At 39.8% G+C, this 16,282-nt stretch overlaps 3 protein-coding genes across 3 annotated transcripts; 1 reads left to right on the top strand and 2 right to left on the bottom strand.

Annotated features, from left to right (window-relative positions):
* Nucleotides 1-1,249: 1,249 nt before the first annotated feature.
* MELLADRAFT_88493 (uncharacterized protein) lies at nt 1,250-2,119 on the top strand (the record flags this gene model as incomplete). Its single annotated transcript, XM_007411905.1, has 5 exons — nt 1,250-1,292; nt 1,366-1,609; nt 1,695-1,840; nt 1,899-2,006; nt 2,085-2,119. 5 exons carry the CDS (start codon nt 1,250-1,252, stop codon nt 2,117-2,119), a joined length of 576 nt encoding a protein of 191 aa, XP_007411967.1.
* Nucleotides 2,120-3,786: 1,667 nt separating this feature from the next.
* Nucleotides 3,787-4,235, bottom strand: MELLADRAFT_52935 (uncharacterized protein; the record flags this gene model as incomplete). The annotated part of the gene is made up of 3 exons (XM_007411783.1): nt 3,787-3,948; nt 4,025-4,104; nt 4,193-4,235. The coding sequence occupies 3 exons, from the start codon at nt 4,233-4,235 to the stop codon at nt 3,787-3,789; spliced, it is 285 nt and encodes a 94-aa protein (XP_007411845.1).
* Nucleotides 4,236-14,050: 9,815 nt separating this feature from the next.
* MELLADRAFT_108084 (uncharacterized protein) lies at nt 14,051-15,986 on the bottom strand (the record flags this gene model as incomplete). Its single annotated transcript, XM_007411782.1, has 9 exons — nt 14,051-14,314; nt 14,398-14,762; nt 14,849-14,914; nt 15,005-15,161; nt 15,233-15,327; nt 15,439-15,499; nt 15,597-15,719; nt 15,795-15,815; nt 15,897-15,986. 9 exons carry the CDS (start codon nt 15,984-15,986, stop codon nt 14,051-14,053), a joined length of 1,242 nt encoding a protein of 413 aa, XP_007411844.1.
* Nucleotides 15,987-16,282: the final 296 nt, after the last annotated feature.

Below are 16,282 nucleotides of genomic sequence, written 5' to 3'. Positions count from 1 at the left end.
TGTTTCTTGACGGACATTGTCCATTGATTTTGGTCAAAGGAACAAAAAGGGTACGTCTATAGGTAGTCAATGAAGTCGCCCTCATTTAGCAATCCTTGATGAATATTACAGGTTCAATTGTGGCGAAGAACCTTTACAGCGGCTCTTGATGCATATCGCCACATGCTCCGACTTTACGACGAACTCACTGCGAAAGCTCTTGATTTATCAGCATTAGATAAGCTTGCTTGGAACTGTCCGAGGTGTTATGGACCTGCACCGCCAACTGAAAGTGACCCGCTTGATGAGCCTCCTCTCGAAAACAACGATGTTGAACTCCCGCCTTCTCCTAATGAATCAACAAACGATTTTGAACCCGACTACATTGTAAGTGTAGACGGGAACTTCCAGCATCGTCGTCACCTGACGGCCAGCAAAGAATACGAAGAAATCTCGTTCCGAACACCATCCCTTTTCCTGGATCCTGCGATTGTTAAAAGGTGGGAAAGCAACATGCTACGCAATGGACGCCAGAACTTTCCATTGGTGAGACAAGTCGATGATCTTCAGTTTTATTTCATTTCACACAATTGAAAGAAATCTAATCACAATAATAATGTCTTTCTATCTAGGACCGTTGTACGCTGGCTCACACTGCAGCAAATGACCGGCGTCAAGCCTCAACCTGGAAAGGGTGTGACAAGACAGGTTTGATGGGCATGGTCTGCCGCCATGACCATGCCCTTATGTACATCAACATAATCCAGAGCGGCGAAAAGTAGGTTTATGGTCATTATACAATTGGTGATATGTACAGGTGCTTGTTGTGTATTAATGATCTAAACATCATGCTTTTCAGATCGTGTTTTGCTCAGGCAATGCTGTCTGAACTGTTCGATCGGATCAAAGAGCCAGGTAAGAAGAAAAAGGTTGGACTCTTGTATGATATTGGTTGTAACTTTGAGAAGGGTATCAAGAAGGTATGATCCAGTTCATTCTTGTTATCAATGTTGTTCAAGGCGTTAACATTCTTATCTTTCAGCATGATTTGTTCGTAGAGGAACGAGCCAATCATCAGTTGAAGATTGGCACTGGAGCTTTTCATTCATATGCACATAACCGTGGCTGTCAACTGGATTACAACCCCCGACTGAACAAGGGCTGGGGCAAGTCGGACGGGGAAGGTAATGAAAGGAACTGGGTGCCATTGTGTATGCTGATATCATGCACGCGATGTGCAACAAAACAGCACCGCGCGGATCTACTGGACATGAAATCAAATCATCAAAACGACCAACTTCAAATCAACGCAGGTATGTGCCCCAACCTCAACACCCTACTTTACAGACAAGGTGAACTATTGTTACTCACCTTCGCGTGTCTTAGCCCAATCAGCGACTCGAAAACTTAAAGAGTTTGAGGAAAGTTTGGAGAAGAGTACGGAGCAACTGGTCACTTTACAGGCACCTACCAAAACTGCTCCCAATGGACTCACTGAACAATATTTCGCCGAGCAGTGGTCACGTCAAAAGATTGCTCAATCGGAATTATTTGCTGATGGTCGTACAAAATCATTAGAAGCCTTGGTGGCTAGGTTAATTGACTTAGAGGAGAATATCAAAGAGGCCCAGTGAGTGCCCTACATCGTTTTTTTCGATCCAATGCTCACTAACCCGGTTGAAAACCACGTTAAGGTCGCACCTAAGATCACTAAGTACTCGAAGGCCATCTAATAGGACCAAAGCCGAAGTGTCTGAACTAGCTACACTGCCAGCATCGATTGTAGTTATGGAAGAAGCCGTCGAGGCTGTGGTTCAAGATCTTGGCAGTAATATGTTTAAGGATCTGCCCGACTCTAAAGGTGAGCTTTTCTACAATGAGAAATCTTGATTTCTAATACATGTGTTCAACGTTCATAGATCCCAAGGCGCGATTGCTAATCAAGCTACGAGTAGCAAAGGAGCGTCTTTATGAGGCAAGAGTGGGTATAATAGAGCTGCAGAAAGCTTGGGATAAGCCGGGACATGGTGAGCTTTCCAGCATATGTATCTTCTTGAGACCTCGAACAATCACTCACATGCTCGGCGTGAATTACAGGGGCCAAGGAACAGCCTCACCTGAAGAAGCTGATGACGGATAAGCAAAAGAAGTTTCAATCTCGCTGGACTACATACAACACTGCTGTCCAAAATTACAATCGAGGTCGCGCGAGGAACTGTCGGATACCGCTCCTGTCATTTGAAGAAGTGAAATCATACAACATCGAGCATGATTTCTGGAATATAGGACATCTCACTCATCCAAATGAGAAATGGGCAGTGGATTTGAATACTCAAAGAGGAATCGAGGCATTCCTAAATGTACGGGGTTGCAAGGAGGAACTTCGCCGAATTGCTCAAGAAGTGCGACAAATGGTTCTTTTTGCCTTGTCAACCGAGGAGAGGCTCAAAGTTTTTTCAGCCTCTTGCGATAAACGTACGTATGTAGATGATCTGCATCACGTTCCGGTTCTGGCGCTCACTGGTACAATTTGGGTTTGATGGTGTGCAGCCTGGGTACCTGGATTTCCAGATGGAACACGCCCGATCGAGCTGGTCCAGGCTGGGAGATTGGTGAATCGAGGTTTGTGGGATGAAAGTCAGAACGCTTTGAAAGTACTTCACAACTCGCTGGCACTGAAATACTGTAAGAGATGGATGCTATGGGATTCGCACATACCACAGCTGATTTCAACCACTCAAAAGTACTCAAAAACCCCAATTCAGTACGATGACGCCCTCACGTTATCCTGGAGGCGACTTATCGAAAGAAGTAAGAAGGTGTGGGATGTTAATTCGTTGAACTTGTATGGTATCATTGCATCAGAGGAACTGGATGAATTGGATGTGATGGAGCATCAGCTTGTACATATGTCTGACGAAGAAGATCGTTTTGGTGACTTAGGAGATGTGGAACGTCTAGATGCATTTTGGGAGGATGAAGATGACGATGATGGTCACAATTACACTTGGTCATAGAAATGCATTAGTAAAATCTGAGATTTGTAAGAGTCATCAAATGAGCATGTTTCGTTGAACTGGTCAGATCAGTCTTTGGCAATTAGGATAAGACTAGTCTGGTTAAACCATGTGGGGACTAGTCTGTGATTTGCTTGAAGACTCAGTGCACATAGTACACACCAGTCTTGTGTAAAGACTGGTCTGCCTCCCCAGATTAGTCTGTTGAGCTGTGTACAGACCAGTCTTCACCAAAGACTAGTCTGCATGACGATGAAAACCATAGACTGGTCTGGATTGGTCGGACCAGTCTGACTGTTCCAAACCAGTCTGCAGACTGGTCTGGATTAGTCAGACCAGTCTGCGAACTGGTCTGTAGACTAGTCTGATTGTCAGACCAGTCTGCAGACTGGTCTTTGGCAAAGCGTCAAATTTTAAAGGTTGGCAAAACATATGTTATGCCAGAATATGTATATATTGGCCTAAATCTTAAGAAAAATGTCCCCAAAATCGAAAAAATGGCTTGGACTTTGAATTTTTTCCCTTGGAATAAACCAGTCTGCTAGTCTGACTGGTCTGTTGCGGAATTTCCGGATCTTATCCAGACAGACTGGTTTTTTTTTCCAGGGATAACATCCAACAGGTCTGTGTGCCACAGGTGGGAATAAGTTGGCTACAGCTCTTATATAGAATCTAGGTGAGTAAGTTTTAGTGTAACCTTAAAAAAAATAAAAAAAATAAAACCAGGCAGGCAACATTTATTCTCAAAACTGCTGCACAACTCTCGTAAAATATAGGTTACTGTCTTCCATTATGCAGCACGTCTGACTTTCAATAGGCCAGCACTATGTTTGCTTCCTGTATCGCCTGCACCGGTGAGATCACCCGTATTTCCGGTGAGTGAGTTGACGGGGGCAAGATTGAGAGCAGTAGGTACGAGAGAGCCAACCGGAAGGAAGGAGAAAAGGCCATCCTGCAAAATCCAAACAGTGAAAGATAAACAAGGGTCAGGAAAGTTGAAATGCAACGAAATTGGAATGGATTTTTACCCTGCTTTCCAAAGAGCGGCTTCTGATTTGAGAAAGTTTGGCATCTTGTTCATGTTGGGAAAAAACACTTCTTGCACCAACTAGACAAAATATAAAAATGTGATAAGTTTAAGGGTCTTGTAAAGGCTTGCAATCCAGACCCGCTGAGGGTAGAAAATGGTATCTTACCTAAAGCAATGGAGATTGCGTAGATAGCAACAAATAATTTCATAATGGTGTACTGGGTGATTGTTGTTTAAAAGGAGTCTGTCAATAAGCACGCTTATTGTGAGTAGTCAATCTATATAATTATATTTATAGAATTTGTTTCTTTAATCACAATTTGGAATAAAACCGAGATTCACAATCACGCGTAGCAGTCACTAACCTGAAGGAGTTTAAAGGATAGGTTTAAAGGACAATAGGAATAGTTGAATGGGACGCGAGTAGATTGAGTGTTAGAGCATCTCCAACGGTCCTGAATTGCAAAAAGGCATACAGTGTCATCTCATAATGTACAGTTTGCTGTATTCACCCTGAACAATTGGGTCACCGCCAATGCGCACATGCAGCAAGGCATTTGAATGTCGTACCCCTGCCAAAAACGCTATAAATGCACACGCTGAGCCAAATGATCCTTGTTGTTTTTGGATCCACAAGCTATGATCGCTTGGTGATATGGACACACATGGTATTATTGTGTCCAATATGACACAAATACTGTGTCCTGGATATTTGCCAATGACCCTCAAGGCATAGAAGTCTTGAGATGTGAGACCTGTTATCCCTCTAAACAAATTTCACACACGTGGCCAGTTGTGAGAAAACTGGCTACCGGTGGATGGTTGTTTTTTGACCACACCTTGTAAATGTAAAATACATATTACGTTTGTTACGTTTACAAGGTACCGTTGGGGATGCTCTTAATGGTTTTAACAAAATTAGATAGATTATAAGATATCAATCCAACGGAAACAAGCAAACATACGGGGTTTATATACCCATTCCTATCACGGTGTAGCACACCCAAAAGTACAATTATTCAAATAAATCCCTAGCTATTCAATAAAGGAAACCCAGTCTTGACAACTGTTACCTAATAAATTAACCCCAATCAGACTATTGATCATTATCCCAAGAGTCTTAGAGCATCCCCAATGCGCCGCCGGAAACGTAAACTTTACATAGGGTTTACCTAATGTTTCCAACAGAAACATCATGTTAAAAGTACGTTTCCAAAGATTTTCCAAAAAACTGCCTCCAGCGCGAGTAAAAAGTCACACAGTTGGCCATTGGTGTGACTTTGTTTATTCCGCCAGCTGGAATATGTACGGCTTGTTCTAAGAGCATCTCCAACGCGCCCCAATCTGAGTGACTAACCGTTACGTTTATGTCAAAAACGTAAGCTGTATTTGAGTTATTCAGAAAATCGACCTCCAACGCCGAGGGCAAGGTCTCACACCTGGCCCACGGTGCAAACTTGTTTTTTGGGTATTGACACACTCCCATGCTCAGAGCATCTCCAACACGGGCCTGTTCTGTAAACCAAATACAGACCCAAAAAAAGATTGCTGGAAAAATTCTGACAGCTGTATTTCATTTTCAGCTTTGTTGCATCCAACGTGCACATGAGGTACTGTTTTTGAGTCGCTTTGAGCTGCCCAAGTTGCCAAACCCTCACCCAATCGAGCCACCAAATAGCCATCAATTGGTTGGACAACAAGAGGATAGGACACATGTGGTGACTTTATCACCACATGTGCCAAATGCCTGTCCAATGCTGGGCCAATACAGCTTGCTGCAAAAGTTCAGTTGGTACTCCATATTTGGAGTACCAACCGTGTGAAAGGTGTTTTGCTGGAAATTCAAACTCACACACATGGTGAGCTGTGAACTATTCAGACCGTGCTGGATGGTCTTTTTGTGACCAAGGTTGGTAAACGTAACATACAGCTTACGCGTGTGTCCGATATGTTACATTTACCAACCTGCGTTGGAGATGCTCTCAGGTCAGCAAATTGAATAATCTGAAAAGCACTCTCTCAAAAATTTTTGTCCGGACAATGACTAATATTTAGGCATGTGTCCACTATTTACATTTTATTATGTTGTGTCATTGCCTATTTGGTTGTTTCAAGCAAGGGTGGTGCTATTGGAATTGTTGATGTTTGGACCTTTTGGGTTATGGTGGATGTGGGTTCAACCTCAAATTACCCCTATGGGTAATTGAGAAATAACTTCAGTTGCGTGTTGGAGGGTGCTGTCACTGAATAGAAATACAGCTGCCCAGCCAAGGAAAAAACTTACCTGTATATGTTTTTGGATTCAGCAACATTGGAGATGCCCTAATTGTTTCTAGCTGAGCCGGAAACCTCGGAAAACGTGATTTCTGACAATTTGGACACGTTGAGACAACAAAACTTGCCTCTTTTGTTCCTTTGTGTCCTATTGGAGCACATATTACCACAACCTCAATCAGATCACGTGGCCAATACATGCAATTGATCTGATCATGTCCTATCCTTAGACAGGGGTAGAAACCCGAGTCTCATATTCAGCTCGCGCGGTGCTCCCTACTTATTCCACCAGCAGTTTTTGTACAGACAACAGTGGGAAACGGAGAAACAAGTCCAGAAAGGACTGTCCCTTGGGCTTTCTTGCTACACCTGAGGCCTCACTCGATGCTTGGGGATAAGACTTATCCTCATCATTCCTCACATCCGCGCTATCGCGATCAGCCAATTAGTCTGTGCATCAGCGCAATGACTGAATAGAGCAGGGAAACAAAACGTTGATTACACAGCACAGGCAGCACCCAAAGATTCCGAGCCAGATCCGCAAATACAACAGAGATGAGATCAGGAAGTAGGCGGCTTTGTGCCATTCAAACAGGTGACAGTTAGGAACAGAATGGTGCAGATGAGGTACTTGGAGGGTAGGAATGCTACACCTGGAGATGAAGAGGGTGACAGCGAATGGATGTAATGGAAAGATAAAACCAATGGATGTGAACAATGAGGGGTTTAAGCGGTCAAAAGGAGGGTACAGAAAAGAAAGATGCTGGTGAATACCTTTGAATACCCAGAGACAAGCTAAGAAGTCATCAGCTTCAGCGCGTAATTTGGCAACTGACTGATGGGTGTAGCACCATTGATCTATGATGAGTGTGTGTAGTCTCAGTCACTGTCTTTCATAACTGTGTATCATCCCCTTAGCCATTTTGCCGCATTTATTGGGTTGGATTCTGGGGAATGTTTGGTGAAATTGATGAACAGAAGGGACAAATAGCAGTTCTTGAAGGAGCAACTGGTAAGAGCGAACTGGAGACAACACAAGCACTGGTTTGTAGAGTTCAAAAGTTGGTGAAGTCAAAATAACAAGACAACAAGGGGCACAAATGGGACAAAGGGGAACAAGGGTAGATCGCCCGGTTTAAATACCAAAAGGGTCTCGTAGCGCTGAGTCCTCTGGCAAAACAATGGTGTCAAGCTAGACCACGGCGTTGCGGAATTATAGATCAGGCATACACTACCAGATAAGCTTTATCAGTGTGCTAAAAAAAGAAGGTCAACCCCAATGGTACGCTTTTGCTGTTGTTGACAAAGACGCCAAACGCAAACCACTTCACGTAGGTAATTCAATGTGTCCTTCTACTTATGCTCCCTTTGACACCGGTAACACAAAGTGTGGCAGAATGTATTGATTTATCACACTGCCATCCTGAAAAGGCACATCCTGTTGGCTCGCAGTTGGAAGCTCAGCATTGCGCTTCAATGCCGCTAGTCCGGTTTGTGCCCCTTTGATGCCCGGTCAAAATGTCCTCAAATCTCTGAGTCTTCACCATTCCCTCGTTTTGTGTGGCAAACTCAATCGGTAACTTCCCATTTAGGAGTGTACCACATAATTGGCAATCACAGCACTGGAAACCCACGGTACAGTGTAATATTTTAATTTCGCACACAACACCAGTCCCAGTCTTTTGGGAGTTCTAACAAGACCTTCTGGTGGAATGATATCAGGCCTGCCAACTGAAGCTGAAGCTGAAATACAGGTGTCCAAGTGTTATTTGTGACACCTGTACCAGGTTTCCAGTCCCCGGCGCGTTGGGGATGCTCTAAGAGCATCGCCACCGCTGCCAGGCAAATAAGCCTTCTGTACAACGAAGTTCTGACAGGTCACATTGTGTATAGCAAATTTTTACAGTGATTGACCAAATTGTTGCTGTGCAAACACACAACAGTCAAAACCAATTTTGGACCAAATGAGCGTAGCAAGAGGTTGTGTCAAGAATCGGTAGGGCCCAGATGACACCGACAGCATGAAAGGTACAAAAGAGGTCATCAAAGGTCGGATGGTCCATACAAATTGGGGCTATTTGGAGATTTGGACGGAGTGTATTCCTATACTCTTCCGGTCAAAATTTGGATGGAGTGTAAGCCATACAGGCGGTTTACACGGTCCAGTGGCTCATATATTTTCCCACAAGTTGTGTAAATAGGTTGTATTTGCCTATTTACACGGCCCGGTGGTGATGTTATAAGAATGTGATCAATCCCTCATTCAGATAAGGATATCCCAGACCATTGGACTAATGGTGTAGAACTTAAAGCTCAACAAGAGCTTTACAGAGCTTAAAGAGGGATAATCTACTAATATAACTAACTAGTAGAAGTTGCCTAAGACTGCCTCTTTGAAACAATCAACACGGGGTTTTGCTGATTTCTTTGGGATAAGGCACCAGAGAAATTGTTTCAATACTTAAGTCAAGTATTATTCCCGTGAGTTTTTAGAAATAAAGAAATCTCAACACTGCTATAGTGTTATTCCAATCTGAGCACAACAAAACACAATTTTAATTACTAGCAAAGCAACAATCAATTAGATTGTTATTCCAAAGAATACTTGTAGTCTTATCACATGTAAAGAAACTTCTCCTTTGATATAAAGGGGCAATTTAGTGAACTTAGTACTGCTAAAGTAATTTAATGATGATTAAAAACACTCTAACAAAAGTATAAGATGAGTAAAAAGGGGAACAAAGGCACGTAAATTCCCTAACAATAGTATATAACACTCCAACAATCCTCAATAATGGTCAACAGCCTCCAAAAACCTTCAAAGACCGTCAAAAATCAACAGAAATCCTCCAATGTAACCATATGATGTCATAAATATTATTGTTTGTAATGATTCAAGGCGTGAATTTGATCAATTGATGTTAATAAATGATGAACAGATCTTCTTATGATGAATACAGGTGATTTTTTCCTAATTTTCATAGCTGAAATCCATTTTTGGAAATACAAATTCTTTGTAAAGTTGTTCAATTTTGGATTACTATAGCGCATTTGAAAGCCCTTGTGATACTGATCATTTATCACCCCCATATTACCTATTTCTGATGTGTGATGAATAAGTTATTGAGCTGTAAAGATTGAGAAAATAAGCTTTTGTCATGTAAATGTTATATGTAACCACCAAATTTTCTTTGTTGCCTTATAACTTTTTCACTACTCCTCAGTTAATAATATTTAAAGGTTGTACATTATGAAACCAATGATTCTGTGTTGAATGAACTATCACACACCCAATTTTGACAAGTTTTGACATATGTAATTAACTAAAAACCCCCATTTTTGATGAATTTTGACCATTTTCACGTCTAATAATGATTTTTCTTCTATCAAAAGATCATCCCACAGCATTCCAATCAACCACACAACCATAAAATAATTCTGAAAAACCCTTGGTGCAATCAATCCATCAATGACATCACTACACAGGAATTAATACCATAGTACCCCTTTTGGAAATCCCCCTTTTCTTGAATAATTTCACTCCTCCCTTATCAATCCTCGTGGTTAAAGTTGCTGATGACTAATGCTGTACCTCTCTTTCATAATAAAACCTTCCTGAACCAATAACTCTTATAATAATAACCTAAAAACCATTTTCCAATCTTCCATACCCATATTTTTGAAATTTCCTTCAACTTTTCTAATGTTATCCTTCTTCTTTCATTCTTTTCATAAGAGTTTCCATTCTTTAAGATCAAAACTAAATTTTCTTCTTCTTCCAATTCCTCCTTACTAATTCTTTTAATTTAATTTTCACTCTTATACTATTTTTCTTGATCTTTTCGGATTTTTCTTTTCTCTTATATGTTCTTATCAAATGATTATGTAAATATATGATTAAAAAGATAATGAAATGAGGATTAAAAATCAACTTTGAGACCCTTGATGACTAATAACTCCAACAATAAATTTTCCTTTGACTAAAAATACAAATTTTCCAATAATTTTTAAATTTTTTGCTTAAGTAGAGATCTTGCTCACCACAACGGTTCTCAGACATTAAGTCCAAATTAGTTTTAGATTATAGAGCTGATGGGTTGGGTCATCACTCCAGCCCTTTGTCTAAACTGGGATTATGTTGCGTCACAATATCATAACTTCATTCATCCGCTTTGATACCTTTGCATAAAAGTTCTTGCTATGATAGTTTGATAGTTGTGAGAAAAGAATGTAGAAAGAAAGAGAATAGAATTATTCAAGGAAAAGTAAGAGCATCAGCACCGGGCCTTGTAAAAAAGGGCCCGATTTGTTTGCTGTATGACACCGAGTTGACAGACAAGAATGTGTCACTACCAGCATAAAGTAATTTTCCCAAGTAAAAATGAATACATTTAGAGCAAAAAGAGGTTGAAAATGCATTTGATCAGCATTAAATCAGCATTAAATCAGCATTATTCAGCATTAAATGATCATTTCTGATTAAAAATGCATTACATGTAATCATTTTTTGCTTGGGAAAATTACCTTTTGCTGGGAGTGTGTATGCCTAATTTCCCAGAACTTTGTAAAGTTTTGGCGAAACTGAGGCTTTGCAAAAGCTAGAAAGTACAAATAATACATTGCCCAAGGGGGCCTGATATGTGACAAGACCATGTGGTAGCTTTGCATGTGATCAAGATGAGGTTGCTTTGTGTGTGATCGAGATGTGTTGAGTGAGGTGGTTTTGATTGATGGTAGGACTTTGTACGTCCGATATTGGCGGGTTAAGGTCAGACGTTTGGTCCTTTGGGTTGTTTACGCTGCAGTCCATTATTACACCTTCAAGGTATGATTTTACTGTTGAGTGACAACTCATGTCTCTACAGCCTAGGTTTCAGATGTCGTGGAAACTCATTCAAGAAAGATATCAACAATGTGAAATCAGTTCTTGAGTATCTCATTCAATACTCAACAACATCATTCAATGGTATTATCAGTAGTCTCTCTAGTCCTTGAATATCCTCCCTCGACACTAATTTAATATTGACAGTAGTCTCACCAGTCCTTGAATATCCTCCTCAACACTCAACAATGTAATTTAGTAATTAATCTTTTAAACACAATCACTCAATCTAATTGAGTGAAATCATTGTTACATTTCAATTTCTTCTTATCTTATATAGTGCAGAGTGTTGAAATGTGCTTTTACTCTTTTCCTCATCCGAAATTCTACTTGAGGAAAAGAGTAAGCACTTTATACTCTTTTGTTTTCTTTATCTCTGTTTCTCTCTTAATATATAGTTGCTAATAGTGATTGTTGCTGCTTGATTATTAATGTCAACGCTAGTTCAACACGCTGAACTACGTGTTGTTCATTTTTCCCTTTATATTTCATCTGTCATGAAACCTTATAGGTCAGACTTTGTTCATTTTCTGTTTATCTTTTCTATCCAACTTCTTTTGTGATTGTGTCTCTATCACTGCCAGCATTAAGTTCCCAGATGGGAATATGGAGACTACATATATCACAATGGCGTTCTGATCCCTACAACCCATATTCCCATCTGGGAACCTCTTTAATGCTGGCAGTGTATGTCTTGTCTGGTCTCTTAGGTTAGGCTTCAGGTTTAGTGACGTGAGGTGATTAGAGGCTCACCTCAGGAACTTGTCACAGAGTATCAGAGTGTACTCGACAGAATCTTTTGCTTTTCATTTACACATTGTGTAAACCATACAGGCTGTTTGCAAGGCCTGGTGCCTTGGTTTTATTCTCACTGGATTGTAAAACGGCCTGTATTTTCTTTTTACACGGCCCAGTCCTGATGCTCTAAAATAGAGAAAAACAATGGAATTTGAGGATAATTGAGATAATGTATTTTATTGTGTTTAGTCTTTTATAATTAAAGCGCTTTACTCGCCTTTTCATGTTAGCCAGGAGATGATTACACCTTGTACTCATGCCCCGGATGACAGAGTCAGATTTAAAGGAAATGAAAGGTAATAGGGACTGGGCAAGGTTTCGGCGGACAGAGGATTTAGCCACCTCAATAAGCGCATGAATCCCTTGGAAGCCGACCAAAGTTGTTTATACAAACTTTGGGTGTCACGATTTCTCCTGCAAGCCCAAGAGCCCGGACTACAGATGATTTCACCAAAACCAAAGCCAGAACAACCTGTGAAAGGTATATCGGGCTGTCCAGAAGTGTTCTGCCATAGGCTTTTGGCTGAGGTGGGAAGGGCAAATTTGAATAGACAGCTCGTCTTAGGGAGGGTCATGGCTGTGCGCCACCCTATTTTTTTAGTGCCATAAAGCTTACCAAAAAAAAATAGGGAAATTTTATATTGATTGAACAGTGGCTTAACTGTTTGCAACTCGCATTCAACTACAGTTGAATTGCGATTTTGCAGAGCTTTGCCCAGTCCCTAATGTCTCTGGCACCAATCAGTTCTTAGGTATCTTGAATTCTTTGATGGAGAACCATGACCGCTGATCAGATGATCTCATTCATGATTTGAATCAAAAATCCTCGCGTTCTGCTTCGATTACTCAAAGAATCTTTTGATACAGCTGTTTTGAAAACAAATGTTCCTGCTGTTATCTTTGATTATCTTTTTCATATCCGAGGTTAATTGATCTTTTGCCCATTTGGGTTGTTTATCCCAATTGGAATCAGAAATGAAGCTCAAGGAGGCTCAAGCCGGCTCAAGCGTCGGCATCATGCGCTGAAGCTGGCTCCAGGAAAGCGATGTACATAGTTCTACTTCAACCTCAGGCCACTTCATCGGCCATTTCCGCGCTTCTTCTACCAAAACCGCGGATATGAAAATAAAAAGTCGGAAATAACAGAAGGCAATAAGTCAACAGACATTAGATGCCTCGCTTTCCAATTACATATCAATGATCGTGCATGGTTCCCTAACTCAAATCAAGAGTAAGTCTGTGTACTTGAAATTCAGAGTTCCAGCTAAACAAGTGCGCAGTGATGAGATAAGGATTTAAAGTTAAATTGCTCAGTAAGATTCTTACCATGTACAAAATCATAAAAAAATCAAGTGTTTTTCATTTTTTCGGAACTTTGACCACCAAGAAGAATATAATTTGTTTAATGATTGAATTTTTCAAATAATAAATATTAAGATTGGTTAATATAAGAGAAAGTAAAGAAATCAAATCCAAAGAGAAAAAAAAACACTAAAGGTTTTTGTTCATGTAGTATTTATTGTTACAATCAATTCAAGAAAAAAGGTGATGGTCAAGTGTTATGGTTCTGTTTTGGAGAAGAAAAAAAGTCTATTCTATCCACATACGCAATAGGGGAAGAGAGAGATAGAGAGAGAGATAGGGGTAGAGATGTGATAAAACACAACAATTGAAATGAAAAGGAAACAAAGAAAAAAAAATAGGTTAAAAGTAACGTATGCACAAGCACTTATGTGAAAAATGAAAACAAAAAAGCTTTAGAAATCAAACAATAACAACAACAACAAAAAAAGATTACATCATTTTTGTTATAGTGAGAATTGTAAAAACTAATTGAAAGTAAAATGTAAAAAAAAGAAAACGAAATTTAAACAATGAAAATAATACTAATGGTCTTTTTGGTTGGTTGTAGGACTAGTAGATCGAATTGATTTTATGTACGAATGTGATTTTGCTTGACAAATTTGTTTAAGAATTCATTTTGATGAAAATTTTGATATATTCAAGATAAATGAAGAGAAAGGTTTCAAGAATATTCAACATTTCTTCTATAAATCTTGAATCTGATCCTTAAACTTGATGTTTTTGATCTTTTTCATTTGAATGTTCTTCTTCATCTATACTTTGATGATCACCGATTTCACTAGATGGATAAATCACTTGAACTTGAGTAACATAAATTCCACTACTAGCACCCATAGGAACTTGACCAAGATCAGATTCAAATGAGAGTCGAAGAGTATGTTTGCTTCCTGATGGTGATGGTGGAACAAATGGATCTGAATATTTCCTCGATGGTGGAGGAGCGCGTAGTAAGAATACATTTCGAGTGAACTTTAAGACAAATAACAAAGTAGTGAGGGGTTAGTTATCAAATAGGTTGAAAAGAGTTAGTTTATGTAAGATTTAAGACTGACCCCAAAGACCAGCACATTGATGAGTCCTCGCAATGCAAACAAACTCCCGAAGATAGTGAGTAAAGTATTTCTCCAAGGTAAATACTTTGCATCATCTAGAGTGATGATTGATAGTAATGAGATAGGAATTGAGAACACAAAGAAGATCACAGGGTAGACGAGCATTGTCCAGGCAACTCGACGTAAAGAGGATGAATTTGATCGAGAAGAATTCTGACTGAAATCAGAAGCTGAATCTTGAGTTGGAATGATGATTGAAGATCTTTGAAGTACATGTCCTTCGCCTCTATAATGACCTCTTATTCTAAAATACAAGACTACGTAAAGTATTGTGGAGACTATGGCCGTTAGCCAGAGCCACATCTCTAAACACGGTTTGGAAAAACAAGTCAGTATTCTTAGCCCTACAATCTTATTAGAAGCTTCAAATTTTTTTGAGGAGGTTGCTTACGATGGAATATGACACGCGCGCCTTGGCCTTCAAAAGCAATCCAACACCACCCACCAGTCCAGGTGCCTGTGATTCGTCAACACGGCATGGGTAAGTATTTTGAAGAAAGATGCTCATCGCTATATTTCTGGAGAGATAAGTGAGAAAAGAACTCACCAGGAGCTGAGTAATCTAAGTTGGGAGGATTAAGTAATCCTTTAGATGAAAATGATACACACATCAACCATATGAGAGCAGCGGCCCAGAGTGAACCTGAACGAGGAGAATCTGATTTTGAAAGGATTACAAATGTCTCAACAGAGATGAGAAGACTCTGAAACAGACACCAAGAAAGCTTAGAGATGAATCATAGGTACTTGTTTAAGATGTGAATGGTGAACATACCATCAATGCTGAAGCGACATCACCTAATTGGACCATGAAACCTTGAGATGTACATAGAGGTTCAGATCCTTGAGCACTCAAGTCTAACCCGAAATCTGTAAGGTAGGTGATGTCAAAGAGCAAAAATAAAAGAGTGGTTGAATATCGAAACTAATTCTTATGACTAGTTGGTCACCTGAAATTGATTTATTCAAGGTATCGCTTACAGTTATGCATGAGACCAAAAGCTTGAATGAAATCGGCAACAGTCAGGTTTATAAACAGAGGCTGTTTAAAACAAATTCTCATGTAAGTATTCTTGATCTCGTAACTTTGATTTGAAAACAAAAGATAAAAACATAAATTTCAAGTTAGTAAGACTGACTCCAAATGTTGTTCCCATAAATGCAAGACGTAGAGAAGCCCATGCGAGCGTTGAAGGTCGTCCAGCCAAAATCTTTAGTACAATAACGTAAACCAAAAGGCCTGTTGTAGCCAACAGAGAGACCTAGAGCGATCATTAGGAAAGTAAATAAATGAGTAATCTGTACGTCTAGATCAGTATGACAAAGATATTGCTTACCGTTGCTGCTCCAGCAATAAGCTATGTGAGATGATTGAAATCATATGTTCAGAATATTATTTCGTTGCTTTATCAAAAAAATGAATAGACTTTCTGACTTACAAGCAATCCAATTCGATCGATCCCAATCTCTTGTTTCTCATGTGATGATAATGAAGGCTGAGAAGCGTTATATCGTAGGCTTCCTGACATTTTTTTTGGGGGGGAAAGGAAGAGTATACAACAAGAAATTCGAAATAATTTTATTCACAATGATGATGATTGAACAGGTATGAACAAAAACTCTCTTTGTTGAGCAGAGTATCTAAGCCAAAGTAACATATCATCCGATCTGATACATTATCTTTGGAAGCTGAAGATGTTGTGGTGATAGGAAAGCTTGGGCTTTGAAATATGTACACTTCGAACTTCAACTTCAGTGGCGTTCAAATCAAAATCTCTCATCATACGTTTTTCTCCTTCATTTTGTTCGTTTGAGGTATCAGCAT

The sequence above is a fragment of the Melampsora larici-populina genome, assembly GCF_000204055.1.
Source record: "Melampsora larici-populina 98AG31 unplaced genomic scaffold MELLAscaffold_27, whole genome shotgun sequence".
Classification (NCBI taxonomy): Eukaryota; Fungi; Basidiomycota; class Pucciniomycetes; order Pucciniales; family Melampsoraceae; genus Melampsora; species Melampsora laricis-populina.
This window is presented reverse-complemented; position numbering and strand designations above follow the sequence as displayed.